Raw genomic sequence first — 19,103 nt, 5'->3', positions numbered from 1 at the left:
CTGAGTTCAGCAGATATGTTGAATAAAGATGATGTAAGAGAAGCTTTTTTAGAAGCAGGCAGACTTGCTGACAGCTGGACAGATGTGACCCTGTCAACCCATCAGAAGGACAGTTTCTTTTTATTCGTAAGTGTACGTTTATTTTTTGCCTTAGAGTAAAACATCTCGGATATGACTTGGAAGACATAATTATTGACTACCTTTAAAAACATGGCCACTCACAAACAGGTTTTGTTTTAAAATTACAAAACACTTTCATAAAAGTTTACTCCGAATTAATAAATAACACAAAAATAGGCTTAGTACAAAATCAATGCTCCTGCCAGCAGCATGTTTTTTGTTTTTTTTTGCATTATAAAGAATAAAACACAAGATTCTTGAAGCAGATTTTCAAAGTGTTGTTGTTCCCCTCCTGAACTGTAGGTGTCGCTACAAAAAAACCAATACAGCTAAGCTAGGAGAAGAGCTGTCCGATGTAAGGAATCGGCTCGTCACGCACAAATGTGAGCACACTTTAAAAATGACAGAACAGTCAAAGTGTTGCCTGTGTGGACCTGCTGCTGACTCTTCTTCTCTTCTTCTCCACCGTTCCTGACATTAAACAGACGAATCTGACTTTATTGGTGCAAAGACTTAATAAACTGATGCATCTAGATTTAATCCCAAATCTCCATGGGTACACGGCTTGCTCTACGGAGGCAGTCACATTGTGCTCCTCACTGAAATGGTACAAATCTGTTAAGCTTCACATCCCAACCAAAGATTCATCCATTTTCTGCACCCTCTGGATTCTGTTCTGGGTGTTGTCTCTGAGCAGATCACCAGCCCATCATTTCAGTTTTTAACATTCAGAAGGCAGCACTGGGCTAATTATTATTTTAGTTGTCATCTCTGGTGACTCCAGTACCCCTAACATTTCTACTTTTAGTGCAATTTGTTCTTTTCTCTCAGTGGAAAAGTGAGCTTGGATTCCTCAACTTAAAAGAAGGAAGGAGGGACATATGTTTGAATTTAGCACCATAACAACAGAATAAAAAAAGAAGAAGAACAAGTACAAAAATAGCTTTTTTTTTGTAATCATCTCCTGTAGTGTACCATATATGACTTGTCTCTGTTTGTAAGTTAACTTCTGTGGTTCTGTTACAGTGAAACTAGAGTTTATTTGTAACGATGACAACACGCTATTTGATCAAAAAACTGTTAGCTGCGCCACCATTTCTCCAGCCTACCAGATCCACAGTAAGAGGATTGGCATCTTTAATTCAAGGGCCGTGGGAGCATGGAGCTATTACAGAACATCTGGAGTGGAGCTGTCTGCAGTCAGAGGAGACAAGAGTCCGTCTCAACTTCTTTGTTTTTCTCTCTTCCGTTCATTCCTGTTTACCTCCCTTATTTATTCTTTTTCTTGTGTCCCTCACTGTCTTATTCTCTACAAGATCACCGTGTGGCTCTGCATCATTTCCATTCATGCTCACCTGCGTGGTTCCCAGAAAACAATCGTAAATTTCAGTTCTAATCCACCTTTGCACCAGTTTTGGTGACAGGGGATCTCAGACCTTTCAGAGCAGAACAGGTTTAACGTTCATTGAAAAAAAAATCCTCAGTTCAAATCTCCTACATACAAATGGCCACATTCTCCACGAACAGAGAGACTTTCAGGCAGGTTTGTTTTCTGTTTTGACCGTTCGTTGTGGATCGACAATTTGCAGCTCTAATGAGAGCACCGTTATAACCACCACTCATCATGGCCAAGTTGAATAATTATTATGACAAATATTATGACAAGTTGTACTATTTTAAGCTCATGCTTGAGTGTTTGGAGTGACTAACTGAAGACTTACTTCAGACTCTCAAGGTTTATAAAAGAACGGTTCTTCTTATATTAGTTGTGTTAATTAACATGTTGAGCTTGAGGCAGGTTTATACAGCACGCGTTTTATCTCGTTCACGGTTTCTGTCACATTTATGAAGTTTGAAGAGTGTGTAGATGTCTGCTTTCAGAACATCTTGTATCGCTCGCTGACCTCTGTATTCCTCCGCTCGTGAATCATCGCTGATGTTACCAGAATGTTGAATCTATTAAATCTAACTGTGACTGCTTTGAGGATTTACAGCACATCAGTGTTGCTGATTTTTCCCTGCTTTGGCAGCTGAATGAAACATATCTTGGTGACTTGCAACCTTTTGTTCTGCTGCATCTGGACAACTACCGCCTTCCGCTATGAAAGGAGGGCGATCATGTTATTGCGGTCTGTTAGCAGAATATCTCATGAATCACTGGACAGATTTGAACAAAACTCAGAAAGTAATCATTGGACATTTATCTTTTGGAGTCAACCCAACTCAAGCTGTCCTTAGTAAACCCCAGAATGGCTGTAACTCAGTCAAGTTTACAGAGATTGAGCTAAGATTAAGTGTGGCTGTAGTCACCCAAGATGCTTGTGTTTAAAACTTTGGCATGCACGGCAGTGGGTCATATGCATTTCTTTAAGTTTTAATTTGCCAGTTTTAATTTTCCCTTATGAATTTGGCATGGATCAGCTTCCTGTTTAAGTTCCTTTTAATGAAATGCCCAAATCAGTATGTATCTGTCACTCAGCTGTGTGTGGAAATTGCTGAAAAGAGAAAATATATGTTTGTTTATTATTTCTAAGTTTCACTACTAGAAGCAGTAATTTAGGACAGAGCTATGACTGACCACTGAGACCCTACGTGTTCACTGATGCATTCTCAACAGTTTTGTTCGGAGGCCGACCGTCAGTCTCTGTAAGCTGGATTCTGTCGCCTGGGTTCAGTCTTCCCGCTCAGTGTCACCTTCACCTCGCACAGTGCAATCCATCTCTGCAAACGAAGCAGTTGACCACGGCTCTAATGACCCCAGAGACACAACACAACCGTGCTCTGACCTCCAAAGAGGAAGCGCGTCGGTTGGAGGTTACACAAAATCAGCTCCCTTTACGTCAGGGGTGTCCTACCCTGGTCCTGGAGGGCCACTATCCTGCATGTTTTTTTGGTGTTTCTCTGTTTCAGCACACGTGATTTGAATGACTGAGTGATTAACAGGCTTCTGCAGAACTTGAAGGCCTGCTGAAGGGGTAAGTCAGCCATCGAATCAGGTGGGTTGGAGCCGGGAAGCAACAAAAACATGCAGGATAGTGTTCCTCCAGGACCAGGGTTAGATACCACTGCTTTAAGGGGTGGACCCATAAACTGTGTGTAAAAAAATAAAACAAAATAATAAATGGATGTAGCCACTTGGCTTTAGATGTTTAGCCACTGAGGTGCATTTTGAACTGCAGTAAGATGTGTTGGTTTTGAAACATCTGACAAAATCGGATCACCTTTATGGATTAGAAAGTTTGGTTTTTTGACAACCTATTATGGCATCAATAGCTGCTGGATCTTCTGAAGGTAATTCTATCATTAAACCAAAATTAGGTCTCAACAATTTTCACCCAGTTCAGTTTTAAATATCTTTCCCAAATAGATGTTCAAAATGAGGTCAAGGTCAGAAATAACATACATGATTATGAGTTACATATCCCTATAATAATGTGTCACAGTTCCTGTAATTTGGATACTACCCAACACAAAACCACTAAATGATACATTAACATTTATTACTGTCGAACCACAGAATGTGACAAATGTTGTGGAAATATGGACAAAACAACAGAGTAAGAAATGATGTTGCCTTGAGGCATATTTTAGGCAGGTACTGTTTTAAACAATCCCTGTGTTGAAAATATCAAAGTTGTGACAGCCAAGTCTGGTCCAATCCAAAGAGCCCAGGGTCGTCAGTATGATGTCATCAGGCTGTAGGATCTGAGCTGAAACTAAGAAAACATTTAGATTCTCTAAGTGTTAAAGAGCTGATGTGACTGGCATGTCGGGAAGCCCATCAGACTGCGTTTCTTCAAGTCGCACACAAAAAACAGGTTATTCTGTGCTGGTTCCATGCTAATATGTTCTAATATATTGTTACGAAGGTTTAAGAGAGCTCCAAGTCCAGACACGAACAAATCACATAGAAGTAATGTTTGAAAAAAAAGAGGGTGTTTGACTTTAAGGCATGATGCTGGCTGCTGTCCTCAGCCGACCGTCTGGGTTCAGATTGTGTCTGCACACTGCGTCCATGTGTGTGTGTGTGTGTGTGTGTGTGTGTGTGTGTGTTTAGATGTCTGACAGAGAACGAGACAGAGAAAAGAGCAAAGACTGAGCCAATTTTACCAAGGACAGCTTTTCAGACGGGCAGCAGTTACATCCAGAGCTGACATTTATCTGTTTATTCGTGACTGGAGATGGACAGATGTGGGGTTTTCAATGACTGATGCCAGAAAAAAAAAAATCATTATTACAATGTCTTTTTTATTCAGTGAAATCCCAATTTTTACATAGATTTTCAACTCTAGACTTTTTAAATTTCTTATTTTTTAAGTTACAAAACAGTGCAGCCACACTTGTATTAGATAAAAACACATCCCTGTAAGGATTTAATATAAATATTCTGGATCATTTAGGCCAAATAACATTTCTCAACAGATTTTAATGAGTTTGTGCAACTTGGACCAAATATAATGGAGGTTTAACAAGAGTGTTACCATATCTGAGTCATGCAGAACGCTCAGACTCGGACTGTTTTGCCTGAGCTGAAAATTTTATTTTAATTCATTAGGTAAAGCACGCTCTTGCTTCATAAAAGCTACTTTATGATGCTTGCAAAAAAAAGGCCTAAAAGTCAGTTTAAAACTCAAGTCTTTTTCAAAATGGGTGAAACGGAAATGTCAACTTTTAATATAAACCAGTGCAATTCTGCAAAGTGTTACTGTATTATTTAAGGCTTATTTACGACTTTACCGCTTAAAGTAAAACCCTAAATATCATATTGAAAAGGGTGAAATAAAAGCATAAACTTGGAGATAAAATGAATGATTCATGACAAAAACAAGCACAGCGTGATAAAATCTAAATCCTGCTGAGTATTAAACCCCACGCCCCTTTTAAATTCCTTCTTTTCTCCCATCTTGTCAAATAAAAGATACGTTTTGCTCGTTTGCTTTCCTCCTCATACAGGCTGCTCATATTTCAGGAGGTTTGTTTGGGTCTAAAGTTACCTGCTGTCTCTGCTGGCGGCGGCGTGGAGGACCTCGAGAAGGTTCGCCTCTCTGCCGTTCGATGTGCGAACCTCGTTGGTGCCTTGGTTCCTTGTTTAGGTCTTCTCATTGGGAGAAAAGCCAAACCAGTTCCACGTAATGCAGGTGGAGTTATTTTAGAGACTGACTCCTCCATTTTGGTTTCGGCTTCCTGTTCCAGCCTGAATGAGAAATCCTCGGCACTGACGGTAGTTTCTCTCCGGGGCGGGCGTCAAGCAGCCTAGCAGGTTGTGTGATTTGACCGAGGAACAAACTGATGCGTCACCACAAAGCGTAGAATGACACTAATTAAAAGATGTCCCGTAGAAGATTCTGTAATTTCTAATCCTTCACCATCAAATATCCTGGTATCATCCAGCCTGAGCCGATGCTAATCTTTAGAAATCAGGGCGTCTGATAGCCATTATGGAATCTGATGGGTTTTTTGTATGTTTTTTGCCCTATAAAATTAAACAAATTTGATATTTATAGACATTACAATCAGCTAGATTTTGTAAAAGAGACAAACAGTTGTGATTAAAAATATTTGGGGACAGTACTTAGTTGTGGCAGAAAACCCCTCAACTAATCAATAGTTGGACCGCTACTTACCTGGCTTTTTTTGGTCTCATGTGTGAATATTTCACTTCAAAATGCACTAATCCTGTTTGTAAAGCATAGATGTACAACGATTTACGTTTCCATGCAAATGTTTTTGATTTCAGTGGGAAAGGGAAGCAGCAGCACACGAGAAGTGCTGAGGAAATGTCAGAGGAGGCTTTGTGTGTCGAGTCATTTGTGTGTCGAGTCATTTGTGTGTCGAGTCATTTGTGTGCGTTTTGTTCCTAATGGGCGCATTTGTAAAGGATTACACGTGCAGTAGAAACACATCATTCCTTCAACCCTGACACGGCAGCTTGAAGCACTCGTTGATAATTCAGAAGTGGCGAAGGCGGGGAAAATAGACTTGAGGAGTGGAAAGTGCGAAAGTGTCGAACGGGTGACCAACGCAGAAACGAATCCTGCGGCGCGGCGTGTTTCTGCAGATTCTACGGCTCCTGCCTCCTTCACTGTATGCCTGGATGCATGTTCACCCCCCCCTCACGCCGATCCAGCGCACTTACTCTCGTACTGGATGCACAATGAATTATTCAGGATGTGTCCACCATTCCGCTGATACTGAACCGGGGCCAAAAAGATGTCGCCTCATTTCCCGTGATCAAAAACAGCTTTTCAGCACGGGCGTTAAGGTGCAGCAGCCTCGGATTCCTCCGACATTCTTCTATACTTTGCTTCAGAGTAGCCGGACTTTATTATAATCTTTTAGAGTTAGGTTTGATCAATTAGATGAGTAAAAAAAAAGTCCAAAGAAGTCAGGACTTTGGCTGTTTTCAGTCTTGGTGTCTCAGGAGCATGGGCAGAGACAGAAGCTGTGACACATGCAGCGAAGTGACGTTAACATCAGGAAAAGAAGTTAAAGGATCAGAATTTTTTGTCCTGTTTTGGGTTTTTTTCATACATCTTTATCAATCCGTAATGACGGGGTTATTTATTTTTACACAGGCAAAAAGAAGAAAAAGAAGTTGTCCGTTGTTCAAACCATAATTTCTCTTCCATGATTTGTTTACTCCATCGCTGCAACCAACATAAAGACAATCGTGGTCCTTGCTGCTGCTCCTGCTGCTCCTGCTCTGTTAAAAACAATAAAAACCATAAGCCTGACCCATTGCATGCTGGTCCTTTACCTGCCCACATACTTATAGTTTCCCCACAGCCTTTACCTGGCTTTCATCATCAAAGAACAACATATATTTCACCTAAAAGTCATCCTAAATGGTGCTTTGTGGTGCTTTTTTTTAGCCATTCTTATCTCAAAATGCTCAGCTGAGTCAGGAGATGGCAGCTCTGACTTTTGGTTTTTGTGACTTTTATGCTTTTAAAAACATTTGGCTTTACTTGCAAAACTTTTCCCCACTTAAATGCACTGAGATCCCTTCATGTGTGCAGAAATTTGCTTCAGCATACTCGCTCTATTGTTGTTTAGGTGTTTTATATTACATGTAACATATTAACATATTATTGTCTTCTAGTTTTGTCGCGTTCTGCTACTTTTAGTTTCGCTAGCTTTTGGTTAGTTTGGGTTTTTTACTTTTCTTTTCAGCTTTTAGCTAGTGATCTGCTTCTTTTAGCTTTAACTGTTATCAGTTTCAGCTTCTTCAGGCAAAATTTCATCAACGTCGTTCAGCGCTCAGCGTTCACGCTAAAGTTTCACAGAAAAAAACCAAAACAGTTTCTCTGTTTGTGAAATTACATTTCAGGGACATATTGGACCTGTTCTACTTCACTTACGGCACAGTTTTAACGATTAACCACGAGTCAGATCAGTCATGTCATTCTGACAAAAATTAAACCTTTTAAATTGGATTTAGAGCACACACACACACACACACACACACACACACATATATATATATGTGTGGTGGTAAATGTTATCTTATGTAATGGTCAGTTTTTTTTTGTTGTTGTTTTTTTAAAATCACAAACAAAGAAGTAGTTTTTTTCTGGACAATAACTCTGTTGTGATTTTAGATTTTGCTGGTAACTTTTCTCAGTTCCATTAAAGGATGTAGGACTGTCATTTTCTTTTAATATATTTTCGTTCAACTTTTCTGCTGATCTTTTGTTCAGACAGCCCAGTGATGACACATCGTTGTTTTGTGCTTGTCTCGTTTTCGTTAAACAACATGAAAATGGCGTTCCTTGAAGAAATGCATATCACCCGCCTCTTTGCACGCTGAAGATCAAACCAAGATCTTGTCGGTGCTCATTTCATGTGTCGAGGACGCGCTTCACCTCCTACCACAGCAGCTTTTCTCAGTGAATGAAGTTAAATTTCAAATTCATAAATATTTAAAAATCATGTTATTGTTCTCTTCGTGTGTGCAGCTTGGCTTAGCTCAGAGTTCACGATGTCCTGAAATAACCCCCAATGAGTTGAATTTCACGACTTAGTTCACAGCGTGTTACTGTTCTGAAAATGTAAAATGAGTTTTATTTAATTTGCGCCTAAAGGGAGTTAATGGAGTCAGCGTAGCAGATCCTCCTTTTCCTAATCAGCTGGGAGGTGGGGCGCTGTCTGTACCAGCACTGTTAAACATGTGTTTATTTCGAAACTTTGACTTTAGTCTGCATGCCTGCGAGTGTGTGTGTGTGTGTGTGTGTGTGCGCGCCTCAGTGGGTGGTGCATCTGTCCTCCAGGAAACATCCGCTGACAGCTAGTGTCGCCAAGGGAACCGCAGATGCTGTCTCCCTCCTTTTCAGTGTCGCCATGGTGATATTTCCTTCAGCGACGTGTTGTGTCTGCTCGCCTCACTGTCAAAAGATGTAATGCGCGCACACACACACCCACACACCCACACACACACACACACAATGGGGTCTGCAGAGAGTGGATTTGGGGAAGCAGCACCTGTCTGATGGGCAAACAGCTGACGGAGCAGAGTGACAGATAAACTCAGCTGCAGTTTTTACTCCGGCCCTGTGCCTGTGTGGATGGATGTGCATCAGGTTTAATGCTGCACGCTCTTGATGGTCGGATTGGGTTTGACAAATCAAAAAGTTTGAAACCCGTTGTGCATTTTTTTTTTCTCCTTTAGGCCCTGGGATAATGTCAACAATGATGACATCCGGCGGACGCCAAGACCCACCAGGACAGCCCGCCTTCGGCTCCGACTACCTGTCCGGTGAGGGTTGAAGGAGTGCAGCTCAGCAGGCTGCGCTGTCTGCGTTGCTCTTTCATTACCAGATTTCTCTGAAGGTTGTGTTGACGAGCACTAATCACTAAACCATCCGAAGAATTACACTTCAGTTCACCGACAGAACATCTTTTTTTACTTTCAGCTATGACCACATCGAATTTTAGTTTAATGTCTGTAAGATTGGCAGAGTTATAGCCATTTGTGTGCCTGCTAATGTTAAGTAGCTGTGGTGGCCATCTTGAATCGGGCTGGCTTCAGAAGTTAATCAGTTGAAGATGAACATCCACTGACTATTTCCTGTACGTTTCTTTAAAATCCATCCAGTGGTTCATGAGATATTTTACTAACAGACAGACAAAGATGACTTTAAAGAGTTAAAGGCAAAATTTTGAATCAAGATCTTCTTTGATCTGTTAGCACTAAGAATATATGTTGGGGATCAGTCTCAGCTCGTACCACACCACATTTTAGCTCAATATCTGTAAAACTGACTGCATTACGGCCATTTTAGTTTTCGTTTTTCAGGGCAGTTGGTTTTGGCAGCCATCTTGAACATATAGACAGACACCACCACCACCACACACAGACAGACACGGGCAAAAACATTCTCATCTGCCTTTGCCTTTCAGCAGCAGCAGGGAGGTGAAAGGTTTTGGAACCTCAGAATAATAACCAGACCAGCAGTGACTGCTTGTGGTGGAGCATCAGTATCATAAGTTCCACTTTTAGAAAGCCAAGACAACAACATGACTTTTGTAACTTCTGTTGTTGCATTTGAATGTGTTAAATGTGCAAATCGAATCTGCATGAGAGGACCAACAGTAGGAGCAAAAATCAAACCAAACCAGCTTGTTTTGACATACTTTAGATTTGGTTTAAAATTTCTGATTTGCTTTGTCGATTGTTTTTTTTTATTTTTTATCTGCTACAGCACTTTGATTCGTCAGTTTTTTACCCCTCCTGCTTATTTTTCTGGCTGGTATCTTTCTGTTGGTATTGTTGTCCCTTTTATTTTTGTTGTTGTTGTTGTTTTTGCCTGTCTCTGTGTCTCTCAGGTCTTATGATGGGTGGGCCGACGGGTCAGTTGAACCTGAGTAGGACTAAAGACCGCCGCACGCCGAGTCGTTTCTATTTCACTCTTTAACCTCCTGTCCCTTTTTAAATTAAGCCTGGTTATAATTGCTTTTTATTTGTTTTTTATTCCAATATGACTGTACTGGAAATGATTAGATTGGGTAAATAGTTGAAGGTTTGAACCTGATTGTTGTTAACTTTAGATTTTTTAGATTTTCACCACCTAAAATACTGGCAAACTTGGTGCCATTAGAACCACCCAGGAGGTAAAGCACCGTACTGCAAGCTGCTGTTTCGTATGTTGAGCTCGGTTTTAGCTCCTCTTCAGATTCATGTATGTGGGTCACTGCATTAGAGGCTTTGTCTTTGTCCCAGAAATCCGTGTTACTCCACACACACTCACCATTTACTTTTATAAGATCATCATATAACCACATAATGACTGTTTAGGCAAATGTGATGTTTTACTGATTGCGTTTCAGGTCATTCTGTACATAACAGTGGGCATGCTGATTCAGGACAATAAGAGGTAGACTCAAATTGCTATAAGCTAAGAGGAAAATATGGACAAAAGTTAAACTGTTAATGGTAGAAAATGTATTTCAAGAGGAACACAATTGGTTCGGTCACATATACATCTCTGAGAGCGTGCTGCGAGTGCTTCATTGTGTGTGTTCAGGTGTGTGTTTTATTGAAGCGATGTGTCCAGCAGTGGAACATGTTGTTTACGCAGTGACGTGTCAGACCTCAGGCTTGAATCGAATCAGTCCGTTCAATAAAAGCATCGAGTAAAGGAAGTGAAAGGCAGGTTTGCATTTTGTGTCGGGGTGGGGTGGGGGTCTTGCACATCAGAACGAATTTGGAAATGGGTTTACGCCGCTCCAAAACTCATCAACATTAGCTGATTGCTCACAGAGCAGCAGAAGCGAAAGTATATTGTTACTATAATTTATGAGAGGAGAACAGGTGCCTCTCCCGGATTTTTTGTTTTTATGACCCGCACAAGGTTCATGAACTGCCTTGTATTTTTTTTTATTATCTGCTTGTTGTTAAGAAGTTACTGGCTGGTTTAAAGAGGGTTTTTTTTAGCTTGCATCCTTTGACAAAAGCTGAGAATGGAGATAAAAATAGCAAAATGAGTGAAAGAGACTCCAATTTGGCTCCAAAAACCCTCTAAAATCTAACAAAAACCACTTAGCTGAATTATTTCAACCTAAACCCCTTAGAAAACTCATTTTTATTCAGCTTTAAAGTAGAAATGCCTGATATTTGTGAGTCTAGCTACTGTCAGTCTGTTTAATGTCATGTTACTAACTCTTTTAGGCTTACTGGACAGGTGTTCATGTTGCCATGCTTATAATTTCTTAGATAAAGGAAAAACTTTTTTATGTGACTTTTTTTTCTCTTTCCTACCGCCTGTGAATTTTTTATGTAACCTTTTAAAAAGGTCAGAAAATGTGAGGGGAAGTGTTAAATACAGCTTTACTTTTTAAAGAGCATTTTCTGTGGTTTCCACCAAGTTGCTTACACAAAGCCTCATAGTCTTTTGAAAAAACTATAAATCTAGACACAATAACCCTCGAAATGTGGACATTTTGTCTAGTTATAGAATGAGTATTACACTGTGAGAGCTGTCCTCCTGTCTTAAATAAAAACTGCAGCTGGTGTTTAGGTATCTTATACACATTTGTTGTAAAAATAAAATGTTCTTTTTCAGTTTTATGGTTTTCTTCATCAGTTCTACATTCCTTTTGTCCTCACCAGGTCTAAAAATGATATAAACTCAGATTACAAACAGCACATAACATAACATACATGAGACTGAATCAAAAACCCTGAGAATCTGAAGATGCCGTCTTGTTCGTCTGTGACGTCTCTCTCTCTTCTTTCTCTCCGTCAGGTTTCTCTCAGTCTGGGATGGGTGGGACCATGCGGTCCGGCCTGCCGCCGTTCCAGACCACTATGAGCTCCAGCTTTGGCCAGACTGGGATGAGTCCAGCTATGGACACCCAGAAGAGTTCAGGCCCGTTTGGCGTGGAGAACAAACCCCCCAGTAACATCGGCGGCGGCGGCGGTACTTTTAACACCGCCGATCCGTTTTCAACCGGTGGCCCAGGAATCCACTCGATGGACCACTCTGCAGGTACCGGAACGTGGCGTGGCTTCGTGTCACTTTATATGGAGGGGAAACAGGCTGAAATGGCAAAGCTGAAAGATTCAAAGTAGGCCTGGGTTTCTGCAGCAGGAGCTGAGGAAACAGCCCGGTCACACAGGACAGGTTTTCAGCAGCAGAGGGCAGCCTTTTCTAGCTGTTTCCATCGGCGCCGGTGCAACCTCAGCTCCGTTCCTCTCACCGCTGGCCACCTCGTGGCTTCACGCTCCGTGCGCCTCGCTCTTCCCTTTATCCACTGACAACAAACGTCTGCGGCTTTCACGCCTTCGCCGTTTGCTGCAGTCTGAAGAGCAGAAACGGCTCCCTGTAGGAGAGTTAGAGCAAATCGAGACGCCGCTAGGTGCCTTTTTATCATAAATTCTTAATGTTTGATCATAATCAATTGCAGCGCAAGGGAGTACAAGCTGAACATCGGCTAATTTTGTGGTTGCCAAGCAACAAAAACATTTACCCAAGGCGGGAGCTGCACAACATGACTGTGCAGTCTACATTTGGTAGTTCTGCCTGAAAGCTGCTTGTATGGAAACAGAAAAGAGACGTGTGTGTAGCGCTGCCACTTATTTCATCAATTAAGTCAAATTTTACATTCAAGTCTGTCCTGATTTATACGTAAGACAGACTGAACTAAAATATATCTGATTCTAAGTATGAAGCTGCAGCATCCATTCATAGTTTGTTGCTATTTTCAATTAGCACGGTAAAGATAGATCTTTTAGCTTCAAGCCAGTTGAGTTCAAGTCTTCTGCTTCAGTTGTTTGTGATGCAGATCAGCGACACACATACAGATGTGTCCACTGCAGATAAAACCTGAAAACCAGCAGTGAGCCAAAGGGGGGGAAAAAAAAGGTTTGTTATTGCAGAATGGCGGCTCAGTGGCTGCTATAGTGGCTTGTACACCACGTCTTTGTCTCTAAAAGCATGCATCTGTGCTTGTTTGGCTCCAAAAATAACTTCCCATTGTTCATTAAATTTTCAGAGAGGAGACTGCGGTGATATAACCAAATGCTGCTATTTTAAAACTCAAGAGCTCGGCCGTCTCTGCCTTCACCCAGAAAACCTGCAGTGACTCAGTAAAATAATCCCTCGCACCGTAGATGGCAGCAGTCAGTCGTGTGGTATTTTCAATCTTTGCCTTGTAAGAATTTTGACCTGAAATCTTTTCAGTCATTCAATCAAAACTGAGTCGTGTCAGTGATTTTTATTATTATTATTTTTAAGGAAAAATCTGAGCTCCAGCCGCAAATGAAGCTGTGAATGTCAGCAGTGTGTTGTTCGCGCAGCGACACAACAGGGCATGAATCATAAAGAAGTAACGCAAACATTTTCAAAGGTTGTGAGCCTAATCTAATAGGCAACTTACAATCCGTGTAAGAAATAAACTAAAACTCCTCAAGACTGATAAGAAGAAAAACGTTTAGTTTGAGTTATTCCTCCACAAAGAGGAGTCAGACCAGATCCCGGAGGTTTCGCCAACTTTTGCCTCTGCGCTGCCTCTTGGATCATTTCCCTCAAACTTTGAAGGAAACCCTCATTAAAGAAAGGTTCATCACTAATCTGGGGATAATTCTATATAATTTGCTGAGATGTATCAGAGCAAATGTTACAGATCGAACAGTTCTGCGTTTCTAAATCCAACTGTGCAGAAGAAAACTCCCTCACAAAGATGGCGAAGATTGCCGCAAGCCTGCTATTCCTCGTGATCAGTCTTTTTTTTTTTTCTTTAACAACAAACGTACCATCATGCCCTGCATCAAAAATCTGTATGCATGTCATTAATTTCTCATAACGTCATCCCTTTGATTCAGCAGACTAATGATGCTAAAGATTTAGAGGAAGAAGCTCCGGTCGAGCTGCAGGACTTCTGCAGGACACGTCTACGTATTTATCGCGTCTGCGCAGCGTAAATCCGCTGGATGGCCTCTTTCTGCACAAACTTTGAGCTTACCTTCTGCTTTGTTGAAGCAACAAGTGCTCAAAGGTTTAATGCGTTTCCTGGCTGCAGTCCACACTAAAAAGCACTTCTAATAAATACCTCATCATGTCAAATAAGGACGATAATTCCTCTTCTACTTGTTTGTGGCAGATGAGGCTTCACAGGCCAAAAACAGTTCACTCATTTCAATGAAAGTGCAGGCAGGGGCGGTAGATTTAAAAGGAAACGCTCTCTGGATCCCGTCAGGCAGAGGTGCAGAGGGACAGAGGTGCAGAGGGACAGAGGGACGGGACGCTGAAAACTGAGATGGAAATACATGTAAGACAGGGAGACGAACAAATGAGCAGACAGAGAGAGGAGTTCAAGTTCGCATGCTCTTTATTAAACTTTTATCTGGACATTCATCTCCCTCGCTCTGCTTATTTGTGAGCTGATAAAAGGCTTGATAGGAAGAGCTGAGAAGTATGGCTTCAGAGGGAAAAACCGTACCGAGCTGTAATGACATCATCCCGAAACAAGAACGGACAGAGCAGCCAGCTAGGAGGTTCACTTCAGTGCAAACTGAATATCTCGGTTTGTTAGCGCCGCGGCGTGCCCTTGTTTTGTGATTCTGTGTTACACTCGTTTTGTTTACGGCGTCACTTTCCATTTGTTGTTGTGACTCGTCAGACGTGCACGCATTTGACTCGATTATGCATGCTACATCCTGTAGGATATGTGCTTGGGTTATTCGTCTTGTTGAGTTGCTTCGAAGCGCTGCTGCTCCTAGCGTGCTTGTTTTGCTGTTTTTTGTTGTTGTTGTTGGTTTTTTGTTTGTGTGTGTGTGTGTGTGTGCCGGCTCGCTTCACAAGAGCAGCCGTGTTCTCTGGTTGACAACGATGAAAAAGAAAAAGAACGAGAAACACATCAAACATTCGCCATCTTTACCTGACCTGAAGTACACTTCGTTTGTTCCCACAGCAACTTTCCAGCTTCCTTTATACAGACATATGCAGACATGTGACACAATCAGATAGCGCTAACTCACATCACCTGATAACCTGTAAAACATCATGCACAAGTGGTAATTTAGAGGAAAAATAGGCACATTCACATACATGACACGGTGAATGTTCAAAATGTTAAAAAAAAAAGAGCCAAACAGCAGTCAGACTGTGGTTACCGTCACTGAAAACACCCTGCTTTGATGGAAAGGCTGTTGTTGGTTCGTATGCTATAATGTGTCGTCTATGTTTAGTGTTTATAAGTGTTATTTTTAATAAGAAAATACAGCTGAAACGCGTTTTATCCTAGCATCTGCTGCAGCACCTGCTTACAATTCTCAGTCTGTCCATACACAAGGCAAGATGGCTTTTTTTTTAAAAACAATCCTCCCAGAATATCATGCTCAAGTGAGTTTGACTTTCAAACCAAAGCTTGCCTTTGTGTCACTCTGCTCATTGACTGCAAATAAAACATTTTTTGAGAACCTTTTTTCAAACAGATGTTAGTTTCTGACAACAGAACTGCTGAAATACTCACTCAACACCACTAGGTGGCAGTAGTCAGAATACTAAGTAGGAATATTCTGAGCGTAGCTAAAGATTCTCCTAAAACAATCATGTTTTTTAATAAGTTTATTTGTTGTTTCTTTTTACATTGTTTACCATTACCTCCCAATCATTAACGTTTTCTTTGTGCGATCAAAGTTTAATAGTGTAACAGTTGGGACAGATCTTGCCAGATAAGGGAAAAAACCCACAAGACCAACTTCACTTTTGGAGAGTGTTTGTAACAATCTTAGACCAAAAACAGCGTTTGGGTGGAAATGAAAGGTGCAAACGCAGCAGGAAAAAAACAGTTTGTTTTGGAAAACACCATGTTAGTGTAGACTGGGCCTTAATCTGGTAAACATTTACCTCTCTGAAGGTTTGGGGTTTAGTTTTACTGAATGTTTGGGAGGAACCAAAGACTTCTACACTAAGTTAGCATAGCTTGTAAGTAACATTGAGCAGAACTAAAGGGAAAAAGGATCGGAATAAAATGCTGCAAAACATGGTCTTCTTTTTCTGAATCTGCATGGAGTACCCTTTGTTGACCATGTGTCGTTTAGTGGATAATGTAACTTTAAAGCAATAGTCAAGCTTTTTTGTAGCTTAACTGAATGCAGTTTTTCTGAATAATAAGACAACAGTCGATGTAGTCTTTTTCAGGGGCGTTTCATGCGAACTTCTCCTCAGAGGAACACCCATTCAGACCATCTAAAACATCGCAAACATTTTTTACACTGCTTCACTTTTGCATCAGACAATTATTTTCACTGACATCTATGGTAATCTACATCTACGACTGTCTGCAGACCACTAAAAAACACTCAGCGTCATTATGAAGCTTAAAGGGATAGCCTGGACTAAGACTTCTGCCCTTTTCTCCACACTCCGTGCTCTAAGACTTGATCTCATGGCTGATAAGGCACCAACTATTGATAACTATTTGATTAAACATCACTTCAAAAATCACCAGACTATCCCTTTCACAGCTTTGTACTCTAGATAGTAAAGGTAACTTTGTTAAACAGATGTAGTCCTGGTAGTCGTGTTTCAGGATTTTATTTATATTTATCTTAAGGACTGGTTCATCATGAAACTGATTTTAAATTGCTCTGGCAGATCCAAATCAGTTTAATCTCTGAAGTTTGCTGTCTAAAATCGGCTGTGTGTTGTTAGTTGCTCCAGATGCATAGAGAGGTATGAACAAGTCACTTTAATAGTCTTGACCTTACAGCTTTGATGAGACCAGTCATTCCTCTCAGTTTGTACCAAGATCCAGCGAACAAATTAGACACCTTTTTAAATGTCAAATCCAAAACGCACTCATAGTAACCACAATCTGATGGCTTTTTAGCTCGTATTTTCTGACTCAGTATGTGATTGGTTCCTCCTCTGACAAAACCCTCCCCCCCCACCCCTCGGCAGCTCCCATCCTCTCTCCCAGTGGCTCAATGGACGACAGCAGTCCCACGTCCTCCAACTCTGAACCCCTCAGCCCAGAGAGAGCGGGGACGGGGGGCGAGGCCGGCAAGCAGCGGCGGCGGAAGAAGAAGAGGAAGGACCGTAACGAGGTCTACGACTTCTTGGATAACACTGGCCCCTCGGACAAGCGTGGGATGCAGGATAAAGGCGGGAGGGAGGTGGAGGACGACGAAGACGAGGAGGAGAACTGGGAGTGGGAGATAAGAGAGAGTGGAGGAGGGGGTAGGGTAAAAAGCAGGAAGTCTAAGAGTCGGGCGAGGCTTCCAGAGGAGTGGGGCGCGCCCCAGCAGCCCATCTCCCCGACACCGGCTGCAGTTGCTCCTAAGTGGACTGCAGCTGTGGAAACTGCCCCTGACCACATCCCCACAAGTTTTACCAACTCTTCCCACGTTAGCTTCGTAAAGGAGTCGTCTCCACGTGCGTATGAACCCATGTGTGTAGATGATTACCCTCTGTCTGGTAAAGATGGGCCGAAATCAGATGGAGAGAGAGTTTCAAGCAGTAAGCTCGAAGCTCACAGTAGTTTAGCCACCAGTGCTGACAGTAAGAGAGGTGTACCTGGAGACGGCGGCGGTAGTCTCGCACTGTTGACAGGGGACAATCTGAGCCCAGTCTCCCAGACCTTCTCTTTCCTCGATTCAGTCCTCCAGACTCCTCCAGGTTCCACCCCTGACTCCCAGACCACCACCCCTATCACCCACACCCCCTCCATCGCCACCGCCTCCCTCACTAAGTCCAGCCCGATAGAAACGAGCGTCCTCTCGTCACAGACCTATCCTGCTCTCAAGCCTGCGGACCTCCCTCCCGCTTTCACCCCCCCCACCTACCCATCACCCCTAGCTCCTGCAGCTGCTGCGGCTGGCTCGGCCCTCAATGTGAACGCCAAGCCGTTTGTCCCCTCAGCCACGCTCATGTCCTCCGCAGGAAGCGCGGCGCCCACACCCGCGACCCCCTCCTCCTCCTTCCCTTCTAAGAACGAAACCACCTCCCTCCCGTCATCAGACACTCCCCCCAAAGGTGTTGCCATGTCACTTAGCTCAGCCACACCCCCTCCCTCCATCACCCGAGCAGGCCCTCCCTCTCTCCTTGCACACTCAGAGCACCAGGAGTCCTCGTCGACACAGCTCCCCCCAGTGGAAGGTTGGTGAACTACAGGGACGAATATGAATAACGTGTGGCTGATTAGAACAGAAAAGATAATAAGTTAGGCCAGCAGGAAGTAGTACTTTCTGTTTGTTTGTTTGTATGTATGCATGGCTCAGCCTGGGGATGGAGCACCAAGCCCTGTTTGGTGTTTGATCCTTTTCTCTGTGAAAGTGTGATATTTAGGGCCCGACGAATTGAATTTGGGTAAATCAGTTTGGTGGATATTTATGAAAAGTTATCCAAAACGCTTTGCTAACATTTTAAAACACGGACACTAAAAGACATTTACCAGGAAAAAACATTTGAGTCCTAGTTTATCATCTGACCTGATGAGTATGGGACACAAATGTACTGTGCTGGTCGGGCCCTCTCTAACCAAACCCACAGGAGTGAACTCTTAAGTTGTATTATTTGATTTTTTTCTGCTTGCCTCTGTGTTATCAGTAACCATGATCATAACAGCTGTTTCATATGGCCTGCTGCTCTAAATAGCTCTCCTGCTTGCTCCGCTGTTTCATCTAAATATCAGCTGCCTGTTTGACCTCTCACTATCTCCTTTTTGTCTATAAAAAACATCCACATATTCAAGGTTCTTGCATGGCAAAGCCAGTTTCCTGTTGCCTTTTGAGCTTTTCAAACCTCTACGTGTTTATCTACTGTGCAAAGGCAAATAGGCGTAGTGGTAAAGAGGTTAAAGATGTCCTGTAAAAGTAAAGTAAAAATGTGTCTAAAGCTGTTTTTTTTCCTCATAGTGTAGGCTGGTAATGCAAAACTTTCAATTAGCTAATTTTCTTATGCAGGTTATATATATATTTCAGTATTTAAAATATTTAAAAATGTATTTTACATCAGTATTCTAAATCAACAACGCTCACT

General features: G+C 42.1%; 1 protein-coding gene across 5 annotated transcripts in view; it reads left to right on the top strand.

The window, feature by feature from the left end:
• Positions 1–19,103, top strand: part of map4l (microtubule associated protein 4 like) — an 87,904-nt gene that overhangs the window by 20,147 nt on the left and 48,654 nt on the right. For 4 of the 5 annotated variants that reach the window (XM_017420831.3, XM_017420830.3, XM_017420828.3 and 1 more), the window contains exons 3-5: positions 8,789–8,875; positions 11,865–12,107; positions 17,025–18,221. In XM_017420831.3, coding sequence (XP_017276320.1) covers positions 8,789–8,875; positions 11,865–12,107; positions 17,025–18,221 — 1,527 coding nt within the window. The remainder of the gene's footprint in view (positions 1–8,788; positions 8,876–11,864; positions 12,108–17,024; positions 18,222–19,103) is intronic. The other variant, XM_017420832.3, reaches the window with a different exon arrangement.

Source organism: Kryptolebias marmoratus, linkage group LG20 (genome assembly GCF_001649575.2).
Source record: "Kryptolebias marmoratus isolate JLee-2015 linkage group LG20, ASM164957v2, whole genome shotgun sequence".
NCBI classification, from domain to species: Eukaryota; Metazoa; Chordata; class Actinopteri; order Cyprinodontiformes; family Rivulidae; genus Kryptolebias; species Kryptolebias marmoratus.
The sequence above is the reverse complement of the archived record's forward strand: the minus strand, read 5'-3'. Positions and strand labels throughout refer to the sequence as shown.